This window comes from Perca fluviatilis, chromosome 3 (assembly GCF_010015445.1).
Source record: "Perca fluviatilis chromosome 3, GENO_Pfluv_1.0, whole genome shotgun sequence".
Classification (NCBI taxonomy): domain Eukaryota; kingdom Metazoa; phylum Chordata; class Actinopteri; order Perciformes; family Percidae; genus Perca; species Perca fluviatilis.
In genome coordinates, this window is record NC_053114.1 from 30,538,760 (window position 1) to 30,548,078 (window position 9,319).

Here is a 9,319-nt window from a genome sequence, read left to right on the forward strand (position 1 = left end):
GCCATGCTCTCTCTCACACTCTCTCTCTCCCTGTCTCTCTCTCTCTCTCTCTCTCTCTGGTGTTGTATTATTGTGGGAGAGCAGGTGCTGCCGACCCAATTACCATACAGCTGAAAGCACAAAGAAAAAAAACTTTACTCCATCCATGCCTCCCCTCCTCCGCCTCCTTCTCCTCACAAAGTCCCTTAATGACAGCCACGCGAGTGACACACCACCAAGTCTTTTTTTACTGCCTCTACCAAAGAGCAAGTACGGGAAATACAGAGGCATGCGGGGGAAAAGGTTTAGGTATGTTGGCCTGCAGCCACTGCGTGCGTATTCTGGTGTGTCTTTGCGCACTTGGTTTAGATTTTCTTACATATATATAAAGCTGTTCTTTATCCATTCGAAATATAAAATATAATTTAGGAGTTTAAATACAGAAAGTCAATGGGAATTTGGGAAGTCTTCGACATGAAATATATATATATTTGGCATAAATGTATGTCAAATATATTCTTGGCATAAATGTTATAATAGCCTATAGTCTAGTTTTTAAGGGAATCAGCCGAATAGATCGATCAAATGCCCTGTCTGACATTTTTTATTAACCATTAAATCAGTAAATCAGAATACCAGCATTTAAAGCAATTGCACATTACGTTAGATTACATAAGGTAGAGCCGGACTTGGAGAGGTATGGTGTAGGACATGCAACCAAGAAATGAAGATAAGGTAATAGGAACAAATCGACTTGTTTTGGGGGTATGAACATGTGAAAACCACGGCAGGGGTAACACCATAGGAATGTGGCGGAGCAGATGGTCGCTGTAACACAGTTGGGACGGCTGGCTGTCGGCTGGCCATGCATGGAACTGGCCATGCCAAGGCTTTACCATAACCCCAAATATGAGAAGCCACCGTCGGACCGGCCGCTGCGTGTAGCCTATAAATCACTTGTTGCTGAGATGTAGAGGATTCTGTGCAGAGGTTAAATAATTTGTCGGAATGTAAATGGGCCCTGTGTGCTGTGTTGTAGAAGAGGGAGGCATCAGGGGAAGCAAGGGGTTGTTGCACATTTAACAGCTCACTAGCCATTTGGTCTGTCCTTTAGAGAGAAAGGGGGGAGGGGGGTAGAGGGGCGGGTTTTGGAAAAGTTGCACCCCCCACCTTCCTCCCCCCTTCTCTTTCTTTGTGATGGCCCCGGGGCGGACTTGTGGTGGTGGTGGAGGGAGGGGAAGAAGAGGAGCAGAGGGGCTCATTTGCATCTTATTACCCTTCGCCTGCTGGCCCGGTATAAAACCCTGTGCAGGGCAGGAGACCCATCAGACATACGCACTGTTATTCCGAGAGAGGCACAGAGAGACAGAGACTTAGCATCAGCATATCATTATCAATCAAGTGGGAAAATAAACAAGGCCGTCGAGAGCTACCTCTTTCTCCTTCAACGATTGACTGGAATTAACTATCTTACATTTCCACCCGGGATTTCATTCACGCTTCTCCAAGGGGATCCTTCTGCTGAGGATTACTTTACACCGTAAAACTTTTTTCTTTTTTTTTTCTCTCTCTCTCTGTCAAAAACTTGTTCCTCGTATGGAAAAATAGAGGGGCAGAAGGCAGACGCACCAAAGGAAAAGTTTCACTTGATCTTCCCTCCTGCGCTTCAAGAGTTCACCTTGACTGTGACATACCGGAAAGCCTTTTTTTATTTATTTATTTATATTTTTTTTACTTTCTTCATGATTGTTTGAGCCGGGCTACACGGACCTGTAGAGCTTTCACTGCTTGTTGAAGGGCTGTCAACACAATGGGACGCCTGTGTCTGCTCCTGGTTGTCACTCTCTCCCTACTCACCTGCCAGGTAGGCTCAATAAGATGATAGGCTAATATTAAAAAAAATATTAAAACGCACGCGGTGTGTCTGCAGACGATTGTGGCTAGTAAAACGTTGTAAAAGTACTTTATGGAATTTGCTAATATTTCCAAATACATCCTGAAGTTACCTGTCTCAAACACACTGGGCTGGTTGTATGTGTGTTTTTAGGTTTTGTGCTCCGGAATGTTTGAGCTGAAGCTGCAGGAGTTTCTCAACAAGAAAGGGATACCGGGGAACTCCAACTGCTGCCCCGGTGGCTCTGCTCATCCGCAGGGCCAACACCAGCAGTGTGAGTGCAAGACTTTCTTTCGGGTTTGTCTGAAGCATTACCAGGCTAACGTCTCCCCCGAGCCCCCCTGCACCTACGGCGGTGCTGTGACTCCCGTCCTCGGCTCCAACTCCTTCCAGGTGCCGGAGACCAACGCGGAAAGCTTCACCAACCCAATCCGCTTCCCCTTCGGCTTCACATGGCCGGTAAGTGTTTATAGACATCTTCTGACAGTTATTATGTGCAATACTGTATCTCTGCCCCTAGGGCCACTACAACTCGTCCTGCATTATTGCTGTAGAATATTCACTCTGTATGCATTTCATTTATAGTTTTGGTTTGATAGACTATTTGTGGTCTATTATCACGATTGATGTCACATTTTTAAGGAGCAATGGAAACTGTGAGACTGTGAAGTTATTGTAGTGTTATTCCATTGGGGCATATTAGCTTTGAAGAGTGCAAAACGCAACAGATGCTCCCATGCTCAACACTTGTGAGGGTCTTTGTCAGCACTGTGTGAGAGGGGCTATTGTAGTATTTCTGTGCTCTTTGGTAGGATAAAACGGGGAGGGGAGGAGGGCGTGTGTGTGTGTGTGTGTGTGTGTGTGTGTGTGTGTGTGTGTGTGTGTGTGTGTGTGTGTGTGTGTGTGTGTGTGTGTCGAAGGGGGAGGGGGGTGTTTTCACCAAACGCTCCTCTCCTCCGACCAGGCGTGGTGGGAAATTTAACATCCTCTGAGTTGGCACATCATTGGCAGCGCAGCGTGAAATTCCGCCTCGTTTGGTTTTACGGCGGTGTCAGAGTGTGATAGTAGCAGGGGTGTGAAAAAGGAGCAGGTAGTAGCCCTTATTAGGCCCCTAATCAACACGGGAATTAGGCTGTGAAGTTTATTGGGAGGCCTCCTAATGGCCCTCTGCTGCTCTGCGGAGGGAGGGAGGCCTCCAGGCTGAGCAGCTGTTGACTCTCTCTGTCTCTCCTCAGGGGACGTTTTCACTGATCATTGAAGCTCTGCACACTGACTCCCTGGACGACCTGACAACAGGTGGGTGACAGCCAGAGAAGGCAACAGTGTAACTCAAAGACAGGCCAGAAGGCTTATAGTGACCTTGTTTTTCTCTCAGTAGCATGTTTTTCACTTAGTGCTCAGTCATTAGTGCTAAAGAGGGCAACAAAACGTTTGATGAATGTTCTCCAGCAGTATGCTGACACATTTATTAAGAGCAAGTTTATATACATTTCTTTCCTACATATAGGGCTTTCCCCAAGTAGATGACTTATTATTTGATTTCTGGGGCATATAAACTTTTAAATGTGATGATAAATAACTTGATTAAAAGACAGTCTATGTGTCAAATGTCTCTACAGTTGGAGGTTTATTTAACATTACTTGAGATAAAGACCACCCACAGTTTTTGCAGGTGCCAGTTGAGATTTGCCTCTACATTGTTATATTCACTGTTGTTATCTTTATGTCCTGCTCTTATCACTGCACTAATGATGACTAACTGACCACAACATGGCAGAGTGTGTGTGTCTCTGTTGGTGGTGGTTGTGGAGATAATAAAAACGTTGGCAGTCACCAGGTGTAACCTACACTCTATTTTCTTAACAGGAGAGTGCACAATTTGAATAAAAAGTTTTTTTTAGGTAGCAGCATCCCCCACTTTACTATGTTAAAACCATTAAAAAGTATTTTATTTCTGGCAGTAAACCATCTTCCCAAAACAAAAATATTAATGTATGTGGAAAGGCTAAACAAAGAAATCTTCTTTATAAAAATAATACAAATATCTTAAATTGAATAAACCAATGAGATGAAAATAATAACAGTAATAATTTATGACAATTACAGCGTGTCATTCCCTCTGCTTTCATAGCGCCTGTTTTGTAAAACATCATGCTGCAAGTATTCAATCATAACACTAACAGTAATAACATATGACCAATAACAAGCCTCGTCATTGACTTTTGCAGACAACCCAGAGCGTCTGATCAGTAGGATCACCACTCAGCGTCACCTCACTGTGGGAGAAGAGTGGTACAAGGATATGCAGACAAGCGGCAGAACTGAGCTCCGTTACTCCTACCGCTTCCTGTGTGATGAGCACTACTATGGCGACGGTTGCTCTGTCTTTTGCCGGCCCAGAGACGATGCTTTTGGCCACTTCACCTGCGGCGAGCGCGGGGAGATCATATGCAACTCTGGCTGGAAGGGACATTACTGCACTGAACGTAAGTGGATTTGTTTATTTAACCAACATGCAACCATTCAGGCTGTGTGGAGAAACATGAGGACATGCCATAAATGGGGGATAAAATGGGCAAAGAAAACAGTTGTTCGTCTTTTTAGTATTGCACTAGTTAATATTTAAATTCTCTGGCAGCTGCGTGTGGGATAGATAAGCTGAAGGAGCAGCACAAGTCATTAGTAGGAGGTGCTGATGTTTACATTGAGCTTCTGATCCCAAAATACTGCCTCAAAACATGAGCTAAAATACTGCATGCTTTACGTAAGTTATGGCTTAGAGAGGAATCACTATCAGCTCAAGAATGTATTATTTAACTCTCAGAACTAAGGAGCTATAAACACTGATGAGTCAAAGGCTTTCTGAAAAGTTTATTACTTTTTTAATCACTTGCCTATCTTTATTGTTGAGAGACTTTTTCCACCTCCTAATGCGGGGCCCGTGTGCAACAGGCGTCAGTTAGTTATCCCATAGCACCAGAGGCCTCCATTCTAATCAGCCGCAGTGGCTCCTCAGTAATTCACACGCCGCGTGCCTTCCATTAGACCACTGGGGCCTCCTCGCCCCAAACCTCCTCCCCGATTGGCCAAGTAGGGGTCCTGTATTGTTGTGCCTCGGGCTGGTGATTGGCCGAGCGGAGTTGTGTATTGTTGTGGAGGGGGCAGCTGCACGGTGAGAGGAGACAATGGAGCAGCTGTCTGGTGGTTAGCTCCACACAGACCAGCTGGCCCTAGGGGGAGGTGGAGGGGAGTGAGGAGAGACGGGAGGAGCGGACGAGGGAAAGGATGAATGTAGAAGAGGAGAGGAAGAAGAGAGGAGTAGAAGAGAGGGGATAGGTTGATGGAAGAGGAAGGGAGGAGATGAGGATCTGAAGTAGGAGGGGAGAGAGGGGCCAAGGGTGAGAAAAGGGACTTCTGACCCACACAGTCAAGGGGAGAAAGGCGGCTTTGTGTGGGATGCTTTTGTGTTACAGAGAAACCATGTTAAAGGAGAGGGCTTGTTGGCTGGTTCCTCCATTTGGTGACCAAAGCTCCCTGTGGGCTGTTAAAGCTAGACGATAACATTTTCAGCAACTTTTGCAGCATTAAAGAGATCAACACATTTCAGCCGGTGGTCAGAGATGACCTGATGACCTCAAGGTTTTATCCCTTTCTAGATAGGCAGCTAACCAAACATGAGCCGCAAGCCTCTTTCTGGTTTATTAGGCCTCTATGACAGGGAGAATGAAAGAGACGGCAGACAGACAGACAGACAGACAGACAGACAGACAGACAGACAGACAGACAGGTGAGCCTGTAAACAAATTGGAAAGGCCGACAGGCCACCAGACAGACTGATAGACAGACAAACAGAGAAGAAGGTTGAGGCGCCAACCAGACAGGCAGGCAAGCATGTAGCCGTTTGAAAAAGCCCTTTGTGAATGGGAGACTGATGCAAGGGCAGACATGTTTCCAACACTGGATTTCCCATGATTCACCTGTCACTATCTGTTTCCTCCCTGCAGCAATCTGTCTTCCTGGCTGTGATGAAGAACACGGCTTTTGTGAAAAACCTGGAGAGTGCAAGTAAGTCACGCAGACAATGAACGTTCAAGTCTTTGTTTCCGGGAGTGGCTTGAATCATAAATGTATTGATAGATTGTTATTAACACAGTATTTACTAAATGTTGTATTCCCAGGTGTCGTGTGGGCTTCAGTGGGCGTTACTGTGATGACTGTATCCGTTACCCAGGCTGCCTCCATGGCACCTGCCAACAGCCCTGGCAATGTAACTGTCAAGAGGGATGGGGTGGTCTCTTCTGCAACCAGGGTGAGTTTACTGAGAGATTTACTACTTTTTTGGGACCCTGTGGCGCTCCGTCATCCCTCTTTGTGTCATATTTAAACTGTATTGTTTTTAATTGTTGCTTCTTGTTTCTGTCTCCAGATCTGAACTATTGTACCCACCATAAGCCCTGTCTTAATGGAGCCACCTGTACCAACACAGGTCAGGGCAGCTACACTTGCTCCTGTCTGCCTGGATACACAGGTGCCAGCTGTGAGATCCAGGTCAACGAGTGTTCTGGAAACCCCTGTCGCAACGGAGGCAGCTGCACTGTGAGTATCAATTGAAGAGAAGATCTGTGTTGATAAAAACAAGTATTTTCATGGAAACAAGCATGTGTGTAACCACTGTTTGCATTATCTCAAATATAGGACAACGATAACGGCTATAAGTGCACTTGCCCACCTGGTTTCTATGGCAACAACTGTGAGTTAAGTGCCAATACCTGTGCAGATGGGCCTTGCTTCAATGACGGGCGTTGCGCAGACAACCCTGAAGGTGGCTACTTCTGTCAGTGCCCGATGGGATACGCTGGCTTCAACTGCGAGAAGAAAATTGACCACTGCTCCTCCAACCCCTGTTTAAACGGTACGTTGTCCTCTGTGTTTGTAAGTTTACCTACTATTAAACCTAAACCTAGAATTAAAATATCTGGAGACTAATCCTCGGCCTTTGACTCAATCGCTCTCCCTCCTGCAGGTGCAGAATGTGTGGATCTGGTGAACTCCTACCTCTGTCAGTGTCCTGAAGGATTTTCAGGTCCTAACTGTGAGGACAGCAGCAGTGTCTCTGGATACTGTCTGTCCTTCCCTTGTCAGAACGGTGGGACGTGTCAGGAGGGAGTGAACAGCTACACCTGTACCTGCCCTCCAGGTATGACAGCACTCAACTGATGTGCCTTGTGGGATTACGTTTACATTATCTGTTATATGTATCTAGTTTGTTTCCAGACTCTTAAACTCTGCTTCTTCCAAAGGATATACTGGTGAAAACTGCAGCACCCCTATCTCCCGCTGCCATCACAACCCCTGCCACAATGGGGCAACCTGCCATGAGCGTGGTGGTCGTTATGTGTGCGCCTGTGTGCCCGGCTACGGCGGTCACAACTGCCAGTTCCTCTTACCAGAGGCTCCCAGGGGTCAGCCAGTGGTGGATGGACCGGATCGACGATATTCTTCGTCAGGAAGTGAAAATGTTGAGGAGGAGGACGACAGTGGATTCCCCTGGACGGCCGTGTGTGCCGGCGTCTTCCTCGTTCTTGTGATCCTGATCGGCTGCTCAGTACTGGTGGTCTACATTCGGGTCAAACTGCAGGAGAGTCACAGTCACCACGGCGACAGTGTCCACAGCGAAAGCCACGAGACCATGAACAACCTGACGACCACCAACAATTGTCTCCGCAGTGACAAGGAACTGGGAACTGTGATGACAACGTCCATAAAAAACACCAACAAGAAGGTGGATTACCATTCGGACCTCTCTGGATCACTGGGTGGTCTGAGTGGAATCAGCGGTCTCAACGGATCAGAGAAGAACGGCTTTAAGACTCGCTACCCCAGTGTGGAGTACAACCTGGTCCATGAGCTCCGGCCTGAGGAGCTGCCGCTGTGTAAAGAAGAGGAGCGTGATGAGCCAGTGGTTAATTGTGAAATGCAGGATGAGTCCGACTCGGAGGAAAGATACAGGAAGAGACAAAGCAGGTACATAAAAAAAATACTTGGGCAGGTAGACTGCTTGAAAATTTGGTATTGTACATTATAAAAATGTACACGTGTCAGCCTAAATGCAATGAGAGCATGTGTTGTGTGAAAGAAGGCATTTCTGAATCTGTTTGTTTTGTTCGTCCCACAGTGATGCATCAGAAACGAAACAAGAAGAAGAGTCACCAGGCTGCACCGAAGTAAAATATCAGTCATCAAGCGAGTTGAACTATCACGCAGCAAGCGATCTTAAATGCCACTCAACCAGTGACGTCAAATACCAGTCAACCAGTGATGTTGAATACCACAGTCCCAGTGACAGCAGGTACCAGTGTACCAACGACACCAAATACCAGTCCGTCTACGTCATGTCGGACCAAAAAGATGAATGTATCATCGCTACAGAGGTGAGTACACAAAAATAGAATAATTTGCCCGGCAAATATACCAAATAATTGTAACTTTTCCCCCAGCACACATGTAAAAACACACTAAACACTGACTTTTTGTATTCCAGGTATGATACCAGTCCAGACCAGATTAGACCAGTTTCCTGTGGTTGATGGCGGTCCACACACACCAGCCCTGAGCAGTAGAGCTCAGCTTGTCTCCAGGAGGTTTTACTCCTGCTGTTTGCTGCTGTTCCCTGGGATTAACCGGAGGACTTTGAGCCAAGGTGCTGCTGAGCCAGCGCGGAGTCAGTACCGACTTGGCAAGGACTTAGTACTACAGTAGTACTAGTGGTGAATACTTTTTTGACCTGCGATTGATGTTAGGTCTAATGCTGACTCAGTGCTATGGATGAAGTACCAGAAGACAGTGCTAGCACTCGTACGAACTTTGTACAGAAACAGTGCTGAATGAGTACTCATGCAGCTGTGGAAGATTTACTGCTTGTACCAGGAGGAACAATGGAGTATTGACTTTAATATTGACCGATGATATTGTAGTACCATAGAGTACTGGTTAAATGAACAGTGTAGTACCTTCGGAGTACTGAGAACTTTTTAAGTACAGTTGTAGTACTGTTATGTGCTGTGGTTTTACAATGCAGTGTAAAAGCTGTCGTGGATATTGGACAGTTCATGTTCTGTGCAGTGCTGCAGAGTAAAGGATGAAGTAATAGTAGTAGTCCCTGTACTTCATTTTTAGTACTGCTGTACTGTATTTACAGTTGGTTAAAAAATGATGTTGAAAAATTCATTCAAATCACAATTGTAGCTTTCCTGACAAAACTAAATTAAAAACAGTGGGACTTCTACAGCAGCTGTACATCTTTAACCCTGCAGCACTGACAGAGACGGTGTTGGCTGAGCTGGTTCTCAGCAGAAAATAGAGAACTGAAGACTCCAGTAGTGACTGCAGATCGATCCAACATGGATCCTGTTGGGCCATACTGGCCCCCTGACCCCTGAAGGTTGA

At 46.1% G+C, this 9,319-nt stretch overlaps 1 protein-coding gene across 1 annotated transcript in view; it reads left to right on the top strand.

Annotated features, from left to right (window-relative positions):
• Window positions 1–1,298: 1,298 nt before the first annotated feature.
• The window catches only part of dld (deltaD), an 8,769-nt gene continuing 748 nt past the window's right edge, over window positions 1,299–9,319 (top strand). The window contains exons 1-12 of the mRNA XM_039794017.1: window positions 1,299–1,843; window positions 2,027–2,332; window positions 3,109–3,169; window positions 4,102–4,359; window positions 5,878–5,938; window positions 6,052–6,182; window positions 6,300–6,469; window positions 6,569–6,785; window positions 6,897–7,070; window positions 7,174–7,897; window positions 8,049–8,304; window positions 8,415–9,319. The exon at window positions 8,415–9,319 is cut by the window's right edge and continues 748 nt beyond it. Of these exons, the coding sequence (XP_039649951.1) occupies window positions 1,790–1,843; window positions 2,027–2,332; window positions 3,109–3,169; window positions 4,102–4,359; window positions 5,878–5,938; window positions 6,052–6,182; window positions 6,300–6,469; window positions 6,569–6,785; window positions 6,897–7,070; window positions 7,174–7,897; window positions 8,049–8,304; window positions 8,415–8,420 (2,418 nt within the window). The 5' untranslated portion in view covers window positions 1,299–1,789 and the 3' untranslated portion in view covers window positions 8,421–9,319. The remainder of the gene's footprint in view (window positions 1,844–2,026; window positions 2,333–3,108; window positions 3,170–4,101; window positions 4,360–5,877; window positions 5,939–6,051; window positions 6,183–6,299; window positions 6,470–6,568; window positions 6,786–6,896; window positions 7,071–7,173; window positions 7,898–8,048; window positions 8,305–8,414) is intronic.